General features: G+C 30.0%; 2 protein-coding genes and 1 non-coding gene across 4 annotated transcripts; 2 read left to right on the top strand and 1 right to left on the bottom strand.

The window, feature by feature from the left end:
* The first annotated feature begins 8591 nt into the window (after positions 1-8591).
* Positions 8592-9932, top strand: LOC107908255 (uncharacterized). Of its 2 annotated transcripts, none has more exons than XM_016835486.2 (3): positions 8592-8862; positions 8983-9099; positions 9503-9932. In XM_016835486.2, exons 1-3 carry the CDS (start codon positions 8785-8787, stop codon positions 9785-9787), a joined length of 480 nt encoding a protein of 159 aa, XP_016690975.1. In that variant the 5' UTR covers positions 8592-8784; the 3' UTR covers positions 9788-9932. The 2 variants fall into 2 exon arrangements, with proteins under 2 accessions (XP_016690975.1, XP_016690977.1); XM_016835488.2 differs by having other exon boundaries at positions 8598-8862; positions 9512-9932.
* A 496-nt stretch (positions 9933-10428) lies between these two features.
* On the bottom strand, positions 10429-10500 carry TRNAE-UUC (transfer RNA glutamic acid (anticodon UUC)). Its single transcript has one exon. It is a non-coding gene; the product is annotated as a tRNA-Glu (tRNA).
* An 11017-nt stretch (positions 10501-21517) lies between these two features.
* LOC107909645 (probable WRKY transcription factor 65) lies at positions 21518-22541 on the top strand. Its single transcript, NM_001327018.1, is given in 3 exon segments — positions 21518-21658; positions 21760-21906; positions 22004-22541. Coding segments are annotated over 3 exon segments (822 nt in total). The 5' UTR covers position 21518; the 3' UTR covers positions 22539-22541.
* Positions 22542-22791: the final 250 nt, after the last annotated feature.

Here is a 22791-nt window from a genome sequence, read left to right as displayed (position 1 = left end):
ATGCGAATGAGACCTTAGTTCAATGACAAGGTTGAGGTACTTGAAAGTTTAAATTTGAGACATATTATATAATTAATTAGTTAACTATAATTAAGTTAATTATTGATTTAATTATTATACTTATAATAATTTGATTTTATTAGAATTGGAGTTTTAAGTCTAAGTTAAAAAATAGAAAAAAAACTTTAAAGTAGAATATTTCTCTTCTTCAACTAGATTTCAACATGTATAATTAGGATTTTACTATAAATAAAACATCTATAAATTATATATTAAAGTTGGTTGATTTTTGCACATTGGAAATGAACCAGACCTGCCTATAATGACAATCAAAATAGTAATGGACATCAGAAAATTTGTTTACGTTATTCAAAACTTCTTATAATGCATTAATGCTCGTAGGGTAATCCATTTTCAATAAACTTTCTGTAATCTCATTCCTATATATATATAGCTTAAATCAGCTTTTCACTAAAACTTTCTCCTTTAACTGTTTAGTTGTAAAGTAATCGACAATAATAATTTACTTACAAATTTTGCACTCAAATAACATTTCCTTTAAGACCAAATAAAGTGCTCTTGCAATCTCTCCGTCAAAAAGTCTAAAATATAAATCTTTAAACGGAGTCATCTCTAAAAGAATAAGCGTGATATAAATTATATAAATATTTTACCGTACATGATTGCAAATACGAATATGAAAAAAAAATCAAATGTAAATAAATCCACATAAGATGAATAATGAAAATGTTAAAATTGTTAATAGTTCCAACTAATTCCTTACACACCAATAATGATAATAAGTAAAGGGATTAAATATCAAATTTGATGATATTACGATGATTAAAATCATAATTTGACACCTTAAAAGTATGTTTAATTAAGTGGAAATGTAAAAGGATGGAAAGAGCGGAATGAAAAAGTGAAAAGAAAATAAATTTTGAATATAGTCTGTAGGATGAGAAAATGAGAGAAATAAAAGTTTGTTTAAAAGTTATGCATTTTTTAAATATTTTACTTTATTTTCTCTTATTTTCCAACTTTATTAAGTAATAAATAAAAAAAATTATTTTTTATTCAATGTTTCCATCTTTCATGCCAAGCACGTCAATGAAAATAACATACACTTTTTTCTATTTCTTCTTTATGATTATGAAAAACGACTTGGACCGACTTTGTTACTTAAAGAAAATGTGAAAATTGAAGAAAAATAAGATAAATCTTATACCATGGACATATAGCCATATAACCTGGTTGACATCCAATTAATATATACATAATTGAAGGATTATTGCTTTTTTTGAAAAAAATCTGTAAAGTGTTGTCCGATCCAAATCGGCGGATTTTAAATAGGTTCAGTATTATTCCCATGGGATTTTGTCTCATAACTTTGTGAGTACTTAATGAGGTGGTGGGTTACAGAGTAAAAACGACTTGTCCAATGTTTGAACAGACATATCAATTGCACATGGTAAATCAATAGGATACGCTAAGTATATAAGACATTTGTGAATGGTACCATTTAGGCTAGCGACAGGGTGTCATCCGGCTCACCCCTCATTATACATATACATACATCCATGTAGTGCTCCTTTTCCCGGCTGGTAGACACTGAACAGCAATAATGCTGCAGAACCGGAATTACCGGACAAATCTCCATTGGCGGAGAACACACTGCAATTTTCCATACAGCTGATGCCTGATGAATGGAGCCATATACTGCCTGCCACTGAAGATTTTGCCCTGTAATATCTCAACTGCAGCTGAAATTTGCAGATATAGATGAATCCCATCAGGCTCCTTATTTATACCCTTTCCATATCCATATATATTCTGATATTCATATTCATGTATTTGTAGTGCTTCACGTACGAATATCCTAGGCACAAACTCATTTCAATGTTTTCCACCAACTTTATTCCTTACCCTCCAAATGTCTGAAATTTGATCTCATGACAGCAAAAAAAAGTACTATAAATAGATGGCTGGGTCTAAAAATTGTTATAACACGTTAATTATGTTTCAAATTTATATGCATTTATTGAAGTGGTTGGTGAGTCGGAAATGTTTATAGATATTTGTGAAAATTGAAATTCATTGCATTAAATTGTAAAATATATCGAACAAGAACACCATTAGTGTTTCATGTAATACATTGGTAAAGTTGCTAAAGCTTAATTTCAGGATTCATTTATAGAAACTTGACATTCAAGCATAAATATATAGTTTATATGTGTGGCTAGAATTGTACAAGAATTGGTTATGCATATAATACACCATTAGGCATGGGTTGTGCAACCACATCGAGGAAGATAGGTTGGCATCTAGCCACTGAACCCGATCAATCATGGGAATTGACAGACAATGAAATGTAACAAGGATATGACTCCAAATCTGTGATAGTGACATGGAAATCCCAGAACAAATGTTGAATACTCTCCCCTAGATTAGAGCGTAATGGGCACTGATCAAGTACAGTTAAGCCTCTTCGGCTCAGAACCTGATTCATGGGAGAGATTTCAACCCACATTTCCACAGAAAGACTTTCAATTTAGAAGGAAGTTTGGCTTTCCATACTGTCGTCCAGAGCTCCTTACCGTTGTTGGAATTTATAGGGGGAGAGTCGAGGGCAAGAGCGTTAGCAGTGGATAAAGAGAAAATGCCCCATTTAAAGGGACTCCAACAAAAAGAATCTGAACAATGAAGCGGGTCGAGATATAGGGGTACTTAAAAAAAGTAGTCCAAAAATTCCCGGGGGTTGCATAGAGACCCGACCCTCTCTCACCTGCTCAAAGGTCCAAGTGCTTTCCAAAGCTCGCAGGGGCCCTTGGACAAAACTTCTCAAGGTCGAAGCCCAGACCAGTTATCATTCCAAAAGTTAACAATCGTGCCACCCGTACCACCCATCTCATACCAGCTTCCAGCAGAGGACTAACCTTTCTAAGCGAGATCCAGGTAAAGGACGTATTAGTCAAGCGAAGGGGGGTTACGAGGGGTACTTGGCGACAAGCGTTTTCGCCCAGAGATTATCCTTCTCGTGGATGAATTGCCACCCCAACTTAACAAGAAGGGATTGGTTTTTTGGTTTAGCAGGAGTGTCAATTCCCCATTCAGCCTTGGGAAGTGTAACAGTTTCCCACCTAACCAGATGCATTTTCTTTGAATGCTCACTGCCACCTCATAAAAAATTTCTATTAATAAGATCCAGTTTGCTGAGTGTTGACACCATTTTTTGGATGAAAAACGGGGTCGACTTGGGTTTTGAAAAAAATGAAACAGGAGTCGCCACCAATCCTTTTTATAAGGTGTGATTGGATCACCTCGAAAAGTGGTCTTTTTTAATAAACGGTTTGATTTTATTAAAACACCAAGTTTGGTCCGCGAAATTCAGAAAACGGATTCGGGAGTCGGTTACGCACGAGGAAGGATTAGCACCCTCGATACGCCCAAAATTGGTACCTAGTTGATTACTTAATGTCTTAATGTCAAAAATTGAGAACCTTGGAAAAATTAAAAATACGATCCTCGTGTTAAAATAAAATAAAAAAATTAGAAAAGAAACATATTTCACGTTATTCGAGAAAGAGAATCATATCCAGTAAGTTAGGACACAATGTCTCGAATTCCCGATACGCGAATGAAAAATACTTATTTAAAAAAATTTAGCCATCTCGGATTTTAAAAAACGAGATCACGACCAGTAAGTTAGGACGCGATTTTTTTAAATCCCGAGATCATTTAAAAATTGAGTTTAAAAGGATTCGTGCATTTAGATTTATCGTGAAAATTGAAACCCAGTAAGTTAGGGTACGATCCTCACGAATCTAAACACGAAATGCCATCTTAAAAAAAACAAATTTTGTCATACCGAGCAAAACAACATATATAGTCGTTATAAAAAAGGGATGGAAACTAATTCCATTATCGATATGCGTGGTAACACCATGATAGATACGAAAATGTATATAAAAATAATACAGGCCATAACAACTAAATAAAATAAATAAAAAAAAAACAAATCAATAATATGTGAAACAATATAAAATAAAATAAAATAAAATAAATAAAACACTTATGTAAAATAATAAAGAGCATGTAAATAAATGAATAAATTACCATCAAATGAAACAATGATTAATGAATAACATTATAATATTTATAGATATAAGTATGTATGTATGCGAGAATTATAAAATATGAAAGTATACGTACGTGTATGTATTATAAAATATATAAAAATATGAATTTATATGCATATGTAAAATATATGGAGATTTACATATATATAAAAAGGGGACACATAAGTATGTGTATATATTCATAAAAATATATATGTGTATAGATATTCATAAAAATTATGAAAATAGAAGTAATACAAATATATATATGTAAAAATATGTACTATTTACGAAGATTAGAAATATGTATGTGTATTATAAATATATAGGCATGTATAAATAAATTATAAAAGGTATGTTTATGTATATATATATTACAAAAAAAATGTGTATAAGTATATGTAGAAATATATAATAATATATGTATATATCTATAAAATCAATTATAATAATAATAACAATGCAATAACAATAATAATATAGAATTTGTAAAGAAAATAAACAAAATCACTAAAGGATCAGATTAAACATTAAACAAGATTCGGGGAGTTCAAAGCGCAAATAAACGAAAGGAGAGGGATTGATCTGAACACGCATGTAACATGGAGGGTCCATCAAAGAAAATTACCCTTCCTTTAAAACGGCATAGTTCGAGTAAGGACGAAGTTGAAAATACGGAAAAAATTTTGGGTAAATTTAAAAAAATTAAAAGAACCTAATTTTAAAAGTATTAAAAAAGCGGAAGGGCTAAACGCGCAATTAGCCCTTCCGTTAAAACACGCGGATCCCCTAAGGCAGACGGGTCGGGTCTCGGGTCTTATGCAGAAACGGCGTCGTTTTAGGGGCTTTCTGACCCTTCCAAAACGGCGCCGTTTTGGATCCTTATATAAATCAAACCCCCCTAAAAAAAAAATCATTTCATCCCTCTTTTTAAAAAAAATTTCAGAACTCTTTCTCCCCCTCTCTCTTCTCCGGTCAAGGGCCTGGGCAAGAGCCACCGTGCCGGCCACCGGTCGCCGGCGCCGGCGCCGCCGTGCACGGCGGTAGGGAGACCAAAGGTCTCTCCTTTTTCTCTCCGATGCCTCTCCTCGACCTCCCGAACGCTCCGGTGACGGCAAAAAGGTAAAAATGCCTCCTTTTTTTTATTTTTGTTTCGAAATAAAATAAAATAAAATAAACGAAAAACGACCTTTTTTATTTCTGTTTTCTTCCAATCTCGCAAAGAGTTACAAAAAGAGATCTCTTTTTTTTGCAAAGGACCAGATCCATCCTCCCCTTTCTTTTTTTACAATGGTTGTGTTCGGCTTATATAGCCAAATCTTTAAAACTGTTAAACTTCTATTTCTTTATTGTTTCTGTTGTCTTCTAGTGCTTGTGTGTTGTTTGCTCTATGTTGCAGGCGGGCAGTTGGGCAAATGGCAGAAAGCAGGTGAACGGCGGAGCAGGTGAGAAGGCCAGGGGCAAGGACGTGCGGCGCTAGGCTAGGGTTAGGGGTTAGGTCTGTTTTGGTCTTGGGTTTGGGCTGGTTCAGATTGGGCTTTGGGTCTGTATTGGTTTCGGGCCTCGGGCAAAAATGGGCTCTTACACTGAGTATGCCTATGCGAAGCATGCGACATTACATAAAGTAATTAGGAATGGTAGCAACTGTGGACTGAATAAGTACAAGTCTGCTAGCCGGGAACTCTGTAGATATAAACACATTAGATATATATCAAAATAATCCTAACTATAGATATAGCCAACGGAAATTTTTTTAATTGTACACTCGTAACGTTGCTCAGCAAAACCCTGCCAAGATGTTTACCTAGCCAAAGAACCTCATCAAGCAAGCAAACCCCAACAAGAGAACAAATATTGGCCTCCATCTATACACCACATAAGTCAATTGTCATGCAGACTAGAAGGCCCTGAGAAGACAACATGTAACTCGTTAATGATGTCCAAATACAAACACAAAAGCCCACAATGACTTAACTTCTAAAATTCCATACACAAGCACTTGACATTGAGTACATGTAAAGAGTACTAGGAACCCAAGATTTCTTGTAATCTCTAAATGAGTTTTCGCACAACCACTATGTGAACTGTCGTAATCCTGTCGTATTGTATCAACAAATTTCAAGAATGAGCACCAAATAAAAGATTAAGTAAAGGTTTTAGGCTTCTTAGCCCCTTGTTTTGGCTAAACAACTGTTATTAATCAGCTCACGTGACTCCTTATTCAACAAGTTAATAGGGAAAAACATCTTCAACATCTAGACCAAAAAAAGCAAATTGTTAGGAAGATGCACAAACAAAAACAAGTGGAAAGATAGGGTTTCAAGATAATAATAAAAAATTCGTATATTCATATTATTATCCATTTTTAATACATTAATGAACAAACAAAAAAACTAATAAAGAGTGATTTAAGGAGTGGGATGCAAGTGAACTGCAAAGCTATGGAGCTGCTAAAATCCAAGGGTGAATTCCCTTTTCACCTTTCATCTGTAAATGGCTGCTTTCTTTTTCTGCATGCTTGTGAATGAAATGATTAAACAAATTGGGAAGCAGACAAAAGCGCGTTGTTGCCATTGATAAAAGGCAAATGTACAATGTCATAAATCTGGTCTCTTTTTATTTGTTCTTGGTACATAGCTCTACTACCGCTCACTGTTTTGGTATCCAAATTCCAACGGTTTTATTTTGCTATGATATTATCAAAAAATTCTTGGCCCCTTTTCACAATCTTCTATATTTGTTAAATTGAAATGAAAATATCTATCAATGTGGGAAAGCAGGTGTAAGCCAAAATAGCTTATTATTATCTCTGCCCTTGATTAGTGGATATGCTTTTTTATCTACTTTTCTTATTAATTAAACTCAAAAAAGTGAGCAAGAATTTGCAGAGATCTAGGCTATGGATAATCCACTAGTTGGTGTGTCACTGTGTAGAATCTGTATATGACATTGCTTTGTACCTTTTCTTTAAAGTCATTTTATATAAAACATTTTTAGTGTTGTTGGTGAAAATAATTGAAACCCAGAAAAGCTTTAGACAGCATGATCTTTTAGAGGGTGATATGATCAACTCTTCACTACCATTAATATACCTATTTTGTATTTAAATTTGTTTTCGATCTTTAATTTAGTATTTGAGTTTTTATTGTTTTAATTTGGTGCATTAGTATGACTTCAGTTTTTATTTTAGTACTTGAAATTTTCTTCATCTTAGTAAAGTATATGAGTTTGGCTTATCTTCAATTCCGGTGCCGGAGTTTTTTTCCCATTAAATACCTATTTTTTAGGGTTAATATATCATTTGAGACTTGAGTTTAATTTTAATGTTCAATTTAGTAACGAAGTTTTTTTGTCCCAGTTTGATACTTAAGTTTTGTTTTGATGTTCAGTTTGTTACCCAGATCAAATAGTATTATGTGGCCCAATAAATATTAGACACGTGTGCTCTAGCAAAGAAAACATAGGTATTTAATTGGAAAAAAACTCAAATATCAAATTTAAAAAACTTATGTATCAAAGTAAATATTGAAGTTAGACTCAGGTACTAAATTGAGACAAAAAAAACTTAAGTACTAAATTGAACATTAAAGGCAAACCCAGGTATCAAATAGCATATTAAGTTATTAACCTTTTTTTTTTAGCACACGCTATCAACCATTTGTATCATTTATTGGACCACATGATACCATTTGCTCTAGGTATCAAAGTGAATATTGAAGTTTAACGTAGGTACTAAATTAAAATAAAAAAAATTGAAGTGCCAAATTAAACATCAAAGGCAAATATAAGTACAAAATAGTATTTAACCCTTCTTTTTATTAGAGACATTCATTTACATTATACCATTTGCTCTAAATACCAAATTTAACACTGAAACTAAACTCAATTACCAAAAATTAACATTAAAATCAAACGTAAATCAAATGATATATTAACGCAATAAACTACAAAGAATAAAAACAGAAGTGAAAGTGTCAGAGAGCATGTGACCTACCTACAAAGCCACAACTGGGCCAACCAAGCAATGGCAAAGCCGAAGTGTATAGGTTGCATGCTCGGAACTAGAAAAGAAATAAGCCAATAAGAAAAGACCCTTGAAGACTGTGAAAAAACATGCCTCAACCAACCTGGCCATGGCATATATAAACAAACATTGACTGACTCAGTGCCCCCTATGTGTTTGATTGATTGCCTCAAAAAAATCATCTGCGACTGAAATTCCCACATCTCTTCCCATGCAAATAATGCTAAGAACAAAGAATATGACAACCTAATAATCCATATGATCCATCATTTTAGTATTTGTTGTTAGCCACCCCACAAGTGGCCCACTGTTTCTCATGTTGTCCATACTTCATTGTCACTGAATACCCTTTAATTATTACGTTAATTAACGAAAACCTTTTTTTTTTTGTCTGTTATAAATGTCTTAAAAATTTTGCCCTTACCCACTTCCAACCAATCTATCTTATCACATGTTCATATCCCCTTATTGGATACTATCTAAATTTAGAGTATAGCTGACAATCATTCCATCAAACCATCAAACCATCAAAATTAGCAACCAAAATATTGGATTCCAAGACATACCCTTTTTTCCTCTCTCTTCCTATAAAAAGCCAAGCCATTGCATTCAAATCTTTCTACATTTTTACATTGAAAAAAGATGGCTACTAAGCTGCAAAGAAGAACAGCATCTCTTAGAAAGCTTCACCTTCTGCAAACTCTCAACAAACCCAAATCTGTAATTACTGAAAATAATTTTCTTTCTTTCTTTCTTTTTTGGTTTCAATAAACTTAACAGCTTCACTTAATACCCTAGTTGTTTTGTTTTTTTGTTTTTTTGTTTTTTTTTTTTGAAAAGGTTAAAAGGAGTTGCAGTATCATAAATATTCTTCTCCATTTTTACAAGCTCAAAGTCAAGTTGGAAGAGATACAAAGAGAATACCAAAACCTATTGAAGAACATACGAATCCCAAAGGTAATAATAATATGCTTAGTTTTATATATTTTTCATCTTTACATTTTTCGGTAAAAGTGCCATGGAGACCCTACACTAAGAGTCAGAATGTATTTTGCCCCTTCATAAAAAAGTGCACAAATTAGTCCTCTGTTAAAAATTTCATCTATTTCTACTGTTAAAAATTGGTGTGGTTACCTCATTCTGACGTATAAGGATAAGTTTTTAAAAGTAAAAATGGATGAAATTTTTAACAGAATGATCAATTTGCTCTTTAATATAATGTACAGGGACTAATTTGTCTATTTTTTGAATAAATGGGACAAAATACAGTTCGATTTTTAGTATAAGAGCCTCAATGGTACTTTTACCAAATATTTTTGGTATTTAAGTACAAAATTCTCAATATATATTCATGGGAAAGCTTAAACAGGAGGTGAAGGTGGAGAAGATTAGTGGAGAACAATTTGTGGTTAGAGTGGCTTGCAACAAAGGAGGGGACAAGTTGGTGTCAATATTAGAGGTATTTGATGAACTGGGTCTTAATGTTGTTCAAGCTAGGGTGTCTTGCAGACATTTCTTTTCCATGGAAGCCATTATTGGTGTAGGTCAAGACCAGAAAACAAGTGATATGAAAGATATTACTGATGCTGTTCTTAAGGCCATTGATGAAAAGCAAAGTGGGGAGCAGGAGATGCTTGTAACATAGGACTTATTTGATTAATATTCTAATGTGTTAGAAATGTTTTTTTATTTTATTTTATTGTATTGTATCTAATTAGCCTTTGCTAGTTTCACAATAGTTTCATTTTAATGCTGTAAAAGGTTCTGAATATGAGAAGCTATTTAAGAAATCAAGTGTGATGTTCGTTTTTGTATTAAAAAAAAATAAGAAAAGTGAAAATTTTATTAAAATTTAATAAAATGAGAATATATTTAAGGAATCAAGTGAGATTTTCTTTTTTTTTTATTAAAAATTAGTAAATTTCACTATAAATTTCTAAACTATGACTCATATTTTAAATTGATTCTTAAATTTTAAAAAGTTTTAATTACATCTATAAACTATTAAGATTACAGTAATCAAGCCTTTCTGTTACTGAAATTGTTAACTTTACCGTTAATAATATATCATATCTTATGTGATATAACTGCATAAGATATAATGTGTCACTTAACAGGTTAAATTAAGAGTTTTAGTAATGGAAGAACTTATCAATATAACCTTAATAGTTTGGGAGTATGATTAGAATGTTCTAAAGTTTAGAGATCAACTTAAAATATGGGTAATAGTTAGAGGATATTTAGTGCAATTGGCTCTAAAAAAACTCGCAAAGGGAAAGAGAAAAATTCCATTGCCGGGAATTGAACCCGGGTCTCTTGGGTGAAAGCCAAGTATCCTAACCACTGGACGACAATGGACTATTACTTAGTATATCCAATTGTGTTTTTTTCTTTTAAGTATTGTTTATCCTGCTATGAGATCCATTTCAAGCCTGCTCTATTTAAAGACCGAGCTACCTCCCTAAGCTCGAAATCTCACATGAACTTTGGTGGGATACAAAATTATCATTCCTAAAAATGAATTTAGCAAAAAAAAAAAAAAAAGCTCACTAAATTTATTTAGCAAAAATAAAATTATCATACCTACTATGAGTTTGAACTCAAACATCTAAGTTCAACCAAATTTATTCTTAATCATGTAATATGTTATTTTATTTTTATATTTTTACATCATATAAAAATTAAATTAATAATATATAACACTACAATATAAACATTAAAATATATGTTACATTATCTATATTTAAATAAAAAGTATATATTAAATTATCACATACTAAATTAATTAAAATAACATAAATTTTTGTAATTATTTTAAATACTATGGAAGGCTGAGTTTGTTATTTATTAATATGAACAGTGTTTTGGCTGAAACAAAAAAATGGAGAGGTTTAGAAAAAATTTGAAAGTTTAAATATGCTAAAGGTTCTTATATTTTTCTTAATTTTAAAATATAGTCCTTATATTTTAGTTTGGCGACATTTTAATTTTCAGACATTGAGTTTTTATATTTTTTTTATTTAACAATCTTGGTCCTTTTGTCAAATTTGCCGTTAGAATTGGTGATGCGGTTATTATAGATAAAATAAAATAACTCCTTTAGTCCTCAACATTTACAATTTTAGCAAATTGGTCCTTACTATTTAAAACTATATAAAAATTTTCAAAAATATATATTAAAAATTAAAAGTTTTTTTTTGTATTTTCAATAAAAATATGTAAAACGTGAAAATTTAAAAACTCTTTAAAATTTAAAAAATAAAAATGATTTATAACAATTCATTTTAAATATTTTTATAAAATATGAAAAATATAATTTTTTTCAAAAATTCAAAATTGTGTTATTTACTCCACGAATGGCAATAAAGTCTCTCTAAACTTTGAGCTATTCGTTTGGTCTATATTAAAACAAATTAGAACAATATTTTTTTTATTTTAAGTTAGATTAATCATATATAAAAATATATTTTTATGTAAATTTAATTATAAAGTATATAAAATGTTAGTATAAAATAATTTTAAAATAAAGAACAAACTCTAAATCGATTCAAACTAAAATAATTTGAAGATAGGGATGGGGATCGGGTTTAACAAATAGCTCGAGATCTTATTACTATATACATGGAGTAAATAACATATTTTTAAAATTCTTGAAAATTTTCATATTTTTTAAAATTATTTTTATTTTTTCAATTTTAAAGAGTTAAAAAAATTTCACAATTGTTATACTTTTATTGAAAATACGAAAAAACTTTAAAATTTTAAAAACATGTTTCTGTAACTGTTTATGTGCTTTTAAGGAGTAAAAACTAAATTGACAGAAAAATTTAAATGTTGAGGGATAAAATAGTTATTTTACCTTTTTTATTATAGTCACATTATCAATTTTAACAACAAAATTGACAAAGGAATTAAAATTTTTAAATAAAAATAAAGTCTTAAAATTAAATTATAAGTACTGAATTTTAAATTTTAAAAAAATTATAAAAACTTTTAACATATTTAAGTCTAAATTTGGTCTAACTTATGTACCCCTTTAATTATAATATGGTATGATGGTTGGTCCAAAAATTAAAATGGTTATGGTCAACCTATACATAATACAAAATCCACTAGACATCAATAAATTTAGGTAAAGTTCAATATTTCCCTTATATGGAACATTTTTTCAACTTGGTAGGTAGTGAACCTCTGACCATTCCTTCTATATAAAAAAAATCCCAATTTAAATTAGGATAAAAAAAATGTCATAACAAAATATCAAAGAACCAAATTAGATGAGAGCTCAAAACCCCATTCATATAAACAAATCAACTGTTCAATTCCATGCAAATATAATATATATATTTGAATTATATATGACAAAATGTTAACTAAGCTTAGGAAAAAAAATCACGAATTTTTTAGATGGCTTGAAGTGAATTACTATTTTTTTTAAAGGACCAAAAGTGATTTTTTTTTTGTTAGAATAGTAAAAATAAAATCTAATATAAATTTTAAAAGTGTAAATTAGAATATGTCTTGTCAAATTATTAAGAATAAATCAGGAACAAAACTATATGCGAAAGCGTACTTGAATCCACCGATATCTTGAATTCTTCAAGTCTTATGGTTTTGATCTTCCAAATTAGCACGCAAGTAATTTAGAGAAGGTGACTCTCTCTTTTCTAAAGATGAGATATTAGAAAAGTTAAGTTATGTGTAAATTCGGGACCATAACCCTAATATATAACTTTCGTACATTAACCCTAATTTCTAATGAACCCATCATCAATTAGAAATTAGTTACTAGAGTATCTACACATACCTGGCTCATATTTTATTTAATAACTAAAACCCAATAAATTTTAACCAAATTAAATCACTCTTAATTTAGGCTAACCTTTTTTGATAGTAAATAATAACATGCAATATTTTCCAACATTTTTTTTCATTTAATTGAATATTTAAAAAAAAGAGCTTAAATTGATAGCTTCAATTTTAGGAAGGGCTTAAAAAGAATTTTCTCATTTAATTAAGAGGTTAAGATCCCTACCTACCCTTGATTGAACTTGTGATGTAATGACAAAAAAATTAAATTAAATAAAAAGAGAAAAATCATATTTTGATGTGAATTAATTTATAACATAAAAAATATATATGTTACAAGCTCTAGGCAAAATTAAGTTAAGTGAAAAGTCTAGGTTAGCAGTTGTAAGCATCTAGAAGATGAATTATGACGTGGGAACATAGAGTATGGTAAAGAGTTTGGTGCATTTCTTAAATGGTAATGGTGGGGGGTCCATCTTATTTATATGTCAACCTTTTAGACAATTTGTTAGTTGAAGTTGTCAGTATTTAAACTTACTCTTATGAATAAAAAAAAAAAGAAGAAGAAGAAAAAACCTAAAATGAATTATAAATAGATATGAGTATTCGGTCGGGTCGAGTTGAGTTAATGAATCTTATTATTTATACTCAATGTTGCGTTTACATGGACTGCATATTTAACTGGTAGACAAAGTACAAGATTATTTAACTACATAAGTAAGGTTGATGGATAAACATTTACCAAAACGACGTAGTTTTGTATTTCCTTATTCGGATTTTCGGATAACTCGAATTGTGTAATTCGTATTCGAGTTAAACCGGAAATTTTGATTTTCTTTATTCGTGCTTATTCGAATAACTCGAACTATTTAATTCAAAATTTAAATTTTTTATCGAGTTTTTCGAAAATTATAAATTGCGAACGAATATGAAGAAATAAAAAATATATTACACTAGTGAAAAATAACAAGTACATTTTATCTAGTAGTATCATTATATTAAATTTATCAACAAGTACCCAATGTAGTCAAAAACCTCTTGTATTGTTGTTTTTTAGCGTTAGTAAATTTCTCCTTCTCTACCCGTAGCTTTTCATAATAAAGGTTTTCATTGTAAAATTTACGTGTTCTTATTTTTTTTCTTATTACTTTCCTGTCATTCTTATTGCCGTTATGAACGTATAATATAACAATCTTAAGACACGTTGTTTTATTAAAAATGACATTATTAATAATAACGATAACTATAAATATTTTTCGAAGTTCGTAAAATAGACATTGATTCATTATTAAAAAAAAATTCTTATAAAATACATTTATTTCATGGATCCATCCATGCCTAGATATGGTGTTGATTTTGTTTTCCCACATTACATAGATCTAGAAAAAAAATTATATATATATAAAAGCATGTGCATTAAATTCCATTCCATAAATTTATCAGTTAAATCAAAGTAAATTTTTAAAATTAAAAGCAAGTAGATAGATTAAAGTCTAAAATTGCAAAAGATGCAGGGATTGAAAAATAATTAGACCCATTTTTTTTCTCTTCTTTCACTCCCACCCAAACGAAGAAAACCTATTTTAATTATAAAAAAATGAAAAAAAGAAAACATTATAATATATAGTTTTATATATATATTTGAATAATTTCATTTTAAGTTCTGATCATATCTTTATTTTTGATACGGTACTTAGAACTATCCATAATCCCCCCTCAACCCATAAATAAGAGGAAGTTAATGCGTTCGAACTTACTTACTCTTACATTTGTAACAATACCTATATCAACAGAATTAAAACTCAATCGACGCTTATATATAGTTATAGATTATAGATATATAAGATGGGTTATTAAATTCTACAATAAACTTGTTTGTTTAATAGAAAAAAACATTATAATATATGCATATGTCAAACGAGTTCTAGTAACATATTATATGTATAATCGTACATGTCGTGTTTAACAAGTATATAATAGATAAATCTAAACATTAGGAAGACGTGAGGAAGTTTTTGTTCCTTAAATTAAATATAAACCCATTTTGTATAGTTTTTCCAACGTTAAAATATTGTATAAGTCCTTATACTTTTTAAAATTTAAAATTTAATCTTTTTAATTTCATTTTTAGGAATTTAGTCTTTCCACTTTTTATATTTCAAAATTCAAGTGCATTACGACGTTATTTTTTACTTACATGGCTATCAAGTGAGTTTTTTTTTAATTCCAAAATATCACATCAACAAATTTAACAATAAAAAAAGAAATTGGCAGTGGTAACAGTTGGACTTGAATTTAAAATCTGAAAAAATAGAGGGATTTAAATCATGAAAATAAAAGTATAAAAACTAAATTTCAATTTTGTAAAGAGTACAAGGACTTGTGGTCAATTTTAACCTTTTTATGCCGTTGGTGCAAGAAGTCAGAATGGGAACAATTGAATATAAAAATGCGGCGGCTAAGAACTTATCTATAAGTGTCATTAAATGCTTATATAATATTAAATAAATTTATTATTTTGAAGAAGAAAAAAATAGTCATTTTTCTATAAAAAAAACAAAGTTTTAAGTCGATAATTATTCCGATGCTTATATTAATATATAAATAAATTTAATAATTTGAAGAAGAAGAAGAAGATGATGTTTATTTGATTATTAGCTCTTTTTTTTTTCTAAAAAAACTCATAGTTTTCTTGCAGGGGTGAAGGTAGAAAAGTTTTAAAGGGACTGAAATTAAATTTTTATTTTTATCTTTATAATTTTTAAAAGATTAAATCAAAATTTCATCATTTTTAAAGAGATCAAAGTATAATTTTATCTTTACTAAATTAAAATTTTAAAACATTTACAATATCTAAATAAAGAAATTTTCCATTTTAAGGTACCGTAATCCCTGCCAGCCCCACTACTACTCACATGTTTTCTTGGCTCATGCATCAACTATATATAAAAGGATTAAGTTTTTTTTTTATTTTTTTTTGGGACAAAACTATTCTTTTTCGTTTACAGAATTTATATATATATTATATAACTCTAGAGACGGAAATCCAAACTAAATAAGTTAACATATTAAAAAAGGCTTAAATTAGCCCTTATTTTTAATCGAATAAATATTCATCCGACAACATTTAAATAATGTTATCTACGTGTCATATATAGATGACAAAGATGACATTTTGTCTAAAAATTTAAAAAAATATTTAAAAAAAAATTAATTAGCTATTCGTGGTAAATTACTAATGTAGCATAATTTTTTGTTAATTTCTATGATACAAATACAATAAACATTTGTCTTCCTGTCTATTTTAGTTAATTGACAAATTTCATAATTTTATTGGTTATAAAGGTTTTAATGACATTGCTTATCTATATATTTAGCGGCTGTTTTGGAAAAGCACAGCAAATTGTATGTTTTAGTGCCGTCTTAGCCATCTGATTGCCGCTAAATATATGAAACTCTGACGATTATTCTTTTGATAAAAACCACAATATGTAGTAGCAATAGCAACGGTTTTATCCAAAACACAACGAATTGGTGCGTGGTAGTATTTTTTTTTATGATTCCAATGTTAATATTAAAATATTTTTATAAACATTTATAATGAAAATATAACGATTTGGTTTCCAGTGATATCGAGAATTGCGGTTTCGAAATTTCGTTTCCGTAAATTGAGTCTATAAATATTAAATAAATATATTTACGGAATTATTATATAGATGAATTTAAACTTGGATAGTTAATTTAGCCGAAATTATGATTAATTAGGGCCCATGGACTAAATTATAAAATCCAATCGCTATAAATTTTTAATTGGTAAATTTTTTTGGGACTTAAAATTGCAATTAATCAAAGGTTAAAAACAACAATTAGACCATGTTTACGTGTGTGTTAGTGAGCGGTAAGATGAAATGGCCATTAACTTAAACAAATTAGAATTTATTTAATTAAATTAAGGCTAATTAACTTAATTAACAAATTAATCCCACTATATAAGTGAAATTTCGGTGGGAAAAGAGATAAACTCATATTCTCCAACGTAATAGAAGAAAAGAGGAAGAAGAAAGCAATGCCATTAATGGTTTTCAAGCTTTTGACTTCAATTTCAAGTAAGTCCCTAGCAATTTTTCTTTTATTTTTATAGATTTTTTTATCTTGGAAGCTTGATGAAGCTAACCCAAGAATCAATTTGATCAATTAGTGGATTTTTTATGAGATGCCATTGTTGAGAATTGAATATTTTAGGTGTTAAATTGATAGAAATTAAACTTAGTTTAAGAAAAGGACTAAATTGGAAATTTTAATTGTTAGGTTCATACATTAGGGACCAAATTGAATAAAATATAAAATTGACTTGAAATTCTTGTAGAAATAAGAAATAGGAGGTCCCTAATGAGTAATTGTGAAATCGTAGTTCAATCTGAAGCTTTGGATTGAAAGTTATGTTTGTTAGGGGTGTTCAAACGGTCAGTTTGATTATTAAACAAACCGAATTACTATTCACCAAATTACCCGAAATGTAAAAATCTTTAATTGTTAACCGAACCAAAAATTTTATCAAATACATTAACCAAACTGAAATATTTCGGTTAATTCGGTCGGTTAACGAACTTAATCGAAATTTATATGTTTTTGTCTTTTGGTTAAAATAAGTATAAAACATATAGAATATATATTGCTAATGTTCACTTTTTTAATAGTTCAAAAAAATATATTATATATAATATATCTTATTTATTTCGATTAATATAAAAAATTGAGGGATTTATTTCGATTAATATATTATATATAATATATCTTATTTTATATAATAAATTATTTATTTCGGTTAATTCAGTTTATTACCCAGTTTCAAACAGATTTAATCGATCTTCGATCGAACTAAATTCGACCATCGACTGGTTAACCGAATTAGATCGGTTCAGTCGGTTAGTTCGGTTTTAACCGAACTATGAACACCCCTAGTCCTGAGGGACTAAATTGTAAAATATGTTTGATATTGTGATTGGTTCTGATATGAATGAAATTTAATAATATTATATATTTTATGATTTTATTTAGCTAACGTTGACACGGAACTGTCGAGAGGGAAAAGAAAATCGAAAGTAGTCGATGAATAGCTCAAAAATTTGGTTTGTATTTCTATGATTTGGGAACCATTATATGGAGTTTGAGGTGAGTTATTGATGATTACTTGAGCTGAATTGATGTGATTAAGATTGATTATCGAGATAAGGACTAAATTGAATAGAATATAAGTTTCATGATCTAATCAATATTTGATAATTGACATGAAATTGAGCTGAAACATGTTGTATTTTATGATAAATTGATGAATAATTAGAGATGATAAAGTATGATTTGAACTATTTATAATGAATCAAAAATTTGGTTACCTTATTAGTTGTTCGGACCGAGTCGAATATGGCAAACCAAGGTGATAATATGTACTTATACAGTGTCATCATTGTCGGGCAACCTAAGGTAATGAATTCGTGCATCTGTTTCGAGTTTGTGTCTAGTTAATAGGGTTATAAACATGAGAATGGATAAATGATATGTAAATTAATAAATGACATTGAATTGTAGTATGTGACAATATGCGAAATGAACTAAAATGAGCCCTGGTGGCTGATCGAGTAATAATGAGCCAATAGGCTCAAAAATAATTGAAATGTGGTATAAAATGTGACATATTGTATTTATGCTAAGAATGACAAATGAATGAGTATGTATGAACTAGAGATGATTAGTGAAATGAACCAAATGGTATTTGAAATTGTAGATGATTGGTAAGTTTGTGTATATGCTCAAATGAATTGGTGTAGGTTTAGTGTTATATATATTTATCATGATGAAAATGATTGTATTGTGGAATGAATAGGCAAAATATTAGGCTATGAATTGAGTTTGATAAAGATGTATGCATATGTTTAATTTGTTTATATTGACTTGAATCATGGAAATACCATTAAGCATAATTGCTCAACGTATGATTTGTTTTCTCCGTACGCAGGTATAACAGATTCCCGGTAGTTCGAATGGTTGATCCAGCATTCAAGAAGCAATTCCCAACTCAACAAAGTTTGTTTAAGTTTTATTTTGGTGTCAAGTATCGCATGTACCAAGGTAAGTTCAATTTGGTACAAAACTATGTAATATACACTTTTGGTTTAAAAAGGTTGATGTGTGAACTTGATTAGTTGAATATAACATGTAAAAAGATTCAATATGGTTTGGAATGGTACAAAATGTTGCAATTGTCAAAAGTTTGATGAATAGATAAGCATGTTTAAGTTTTAAATGATATATGATTGTTTGATTTAAATCATAGATGAAATGGCATGTTGCATTGTTGTAGATAATGTTGTAATCCCTGAATTGAGGCTTAAAGACTTCACATGTGACTTGAATTTGTGAATGATTGTGAATTGTGATTGTTTGAAAAATGCAGGCAAGAGTTCCTTTTGGCATTTTGCAGAAATAGAATGTAACGTCGCGATGTCGAGCATGGGTTGTTGAGACGAGACCTAAACAATGTAGTGCATCGCGATGAGGAATCCCCTTCGTCACGACATCAACATGCACATTTGAAAATCTTATAGTTTAGTCCTAATTCGATCTTGGGTTAGCATTAAAGCTTTCATAAGCTCGTATAAGACCCGAAAATGAATACAAATTATTTTATATACTTGTTTTATTAAGATTTGAATGTTTAAGGTTGTAAATCGAATTGTAATCTGACCGTAGTTGCTTTGACAACGAATGTTACACCTTATAGATTGGATCTAGCAATCGGGTCTGATATAAGATGTTACAGAACAATAATAGAAACTGTGCTTTAATAAGATCTAAGAGAGATAAAATTTAAATAAAAGTTCAATATTCATTACATTAGTTCATTAATCAAAACATTCTAAATGGTAAACAAATACCGAAGTACCTAAGACAATAGATGTTGAGACTGTTGTTACCACATAAAAGCTAATACATTTTGAAGTTTTGTCTTTAGTTATTGATTCTATGACTTCAAATCTTCTTTTCATCTCTTTCAAGTGGCCTTTCAACTTATCAACTTTTTATTTAAGCAGTGAAAAAGTAGGTTTGAAAAATTAACAACATCGCTTCAAGTCATGATTTCATGTTATTTATGTATAATATTCCCCAATTACACATGCTAGACTTGTTCCCCTAATTTATATCTTATTTAATTTGTAGTGCTAAAAGCTGGGAAGCGAGGAATCTCAATTATATAAATGGTGACATTATTTTATTTATTTTTTAAATTTAATATAATCAAGAGTTCATATAAATTATTTGAAGTGAAGCCGACTGAGTTTTAGTTCGATCGATATTGATATTATTGTTAATGTAGGAGGACGTAGGTTCGAGTGTACTGAAGCGCATTACCCTCCTATTTAAAGGTTGAGAGGCTATGTGTAATTCTAAGTATTGTATTAAAAACATCAGATATGATAATAACCTATGAGATAATGTTAAAAAAATTATTTAAAGTGAAAAATTATAGGGAAAAAAAAAAGCAATTGACCCCATGGCCATAGTACTCAATTCTAATTAAAGTAATAAATGTTATTCACAACCTTTATAAATAACCATAAAAATGCATCGCCTATATATTTTTTAGATGAAGGGTTAGGCCAGTATTGAAATTAAATTATAATTTTTTTATTATATATTAATTTATGATTTAATTATTTTTAAAAAAATTAAATATATATACTACTATATATTAATTTTAATTTCTATCATCTGTGTGGGATTAAAAAGTTATTTTTTTTTATAGTCAAGGTCACATCACATGTCTCTTAGATTCGTCTATGGCGGCATTCAAATAGTTGTGAGGTCTAATGTGTTTAAACACAAAGTATCTTCTATTTTAAACATGGAAGGGTTAAAAATAATTTAGGAATGGAATATTAAAGAAAATAAAAGAGATAGTAAAAGATATGTTATGTGTTGTAGATATTTTAATATCAATGCAATTAATAAATATGATTCTTATTAAGAAATAAAAATAATTACCTCGATTTTATGTTATAATATATAATTAATAATATATTATCTCGTGTTAAAAATTATAATTATTTGTATGTAACAAGTAAATTAAAATTTATATATTATATTATATTATATATTAAATCAAAATGGATGATATATTTTTAAATGAGATGATATCATGTCATGTAATAATTAAATATTAGAAGATATCTTTAAGGATAATTGTAAAAAAGAGAGAGCGAGAGGGGAAAAAGACCATAGTTAAAAACTGGGTCATTTTCATATTACACATGAACAAAAGCTTAGTTTAGGATTTTATATCACATTTGTTTGCACGTCCTTGATAAACAAATACAAGAGAAAAAAAAAGGTCTAAAACCACCATTCGATCTGTCAACAACAACATGCCGCCCCTTCATTTTTAAAAGGACCACCCTTTTTTGTTTCTTCTTCTTCTTCCTCGACCTAACCCCCTCCCTTCCTTTCTCTTTCTTCTTTGCTTTTAATCAATCAACATCATCATAAAAAACTCCGCTTCATCATCATCGACCATGGACAGCGGTGGTAGTAGCAGCAGCAGTTTCAGGAAAGTTAGGAACCCTTTTGTCACTGACCAAGAATTAGAAGAAAGTGACAACGTTTCGTCAGTAACTGGAGCTGAATCTCCTCCTCCTTCTACTACTAAAAAAGGGTAATTTGATTTTTTCCGTAACTTGTACTTCTGTTATGTTCGTTGTTTAATTTCCTTTTTTGTATTGACGTAATGGGTTTTTTTTTGGGGGGGGGTTACAGTAAAAGATCCATGCAGAAAAGAGTGGTGTCAGTACCAATCAAGGACGTTGAAGGTTCCCGCCTTAAAGGTGAGGGTGCTCCACCGTCTGATTCTTGGGCATGGCGGAAGTACGGCCAAAAACCTATCAAAGGGTCACCTTACCCGAGGTAATCATTATCGAGGAGTAAATTTTAGTTTTAGGATTAGTTTATATAATTATCGAACGTTGATTGAGGTTAACTTTTTTTATGATATCGCCGGCAGGGGTTATTACCGGTGTAGTAGCTCAAAGGGATGTCCGGCGAGGAAACAAGTCGAGAGGAGCCGTGTAAACCCTACAATGTTAGTGATCACATACTCTTGCGAACACAATCACGCTTGGCCTGCTTCTAGACACAACAACACATCCGCTAAACAAGCGGCGGCGGCGGCGGCGGGGGAAGCTTCCGAGTCACCGACTAAATCCAGCACAGCTGTAAAGCACGAGCCGTCCACGTCGCAACCGGATACGGAACCGGATTCAGGGATGGAAGATGGCTTCGCTTGTCTGACGGAGGATTCGATTCTTACGACGGGGGATGAATTCGCTTGGTTCGGGGAGATGGAAACCACGTCGTCGACGGTATTGGAGAGCCCGTTGTTTTCGGAAAGGGATAACAGTGAGGCGGATGACACGGCGATGATTTTCCCCATGAGGGAAGAAGACGAATCGTTATTCGCTGATCTCGAAGAGTTGCCGGAGTGCTCGTTTGTGTTTCGGCACCAACGGAATGTGGGACCACAGGTTGGGATCTGCTGACGCGTGGCGGTACCGTAGTAGTAGTTGGCTCCGACGTCGTCCGGAAAATCCCCAAACGGTGGGACACCAAAAAAAATTGAAAAAAAAAGTGAAAACGAAAATTTTATTTTTATTTTTAAGGAATCTCTTACATTTTGGAATTTCCTCTGAAATATTATTATTTTTACAGTATTTAAGTTGCCTTTGATTTCGGGTGTAGTAAATGAATAAAAAAGAACTCCGAATTCCTAACTCCGTCGTTATCTTATCGTGC

This window comes from Gossypium hirsutum, chromosome D10 (assembly GCF_007990345.1).
Source record: "Gossypium hirsutum isolate 1008001.06 chromosome D10, Gossypium_hirsutum_v2.1, whole genome shotgun sequence".
Lineage (NCBI taxonomy): Eukaryota > Viridiplantae > Streptophyta > Magnoliopsida > Malvales > Malvaceae > Gossypium > Gossypium hirsutum.
This window is presented reverse-complemented; position numbering and strand designations above follow the sequence as displayed.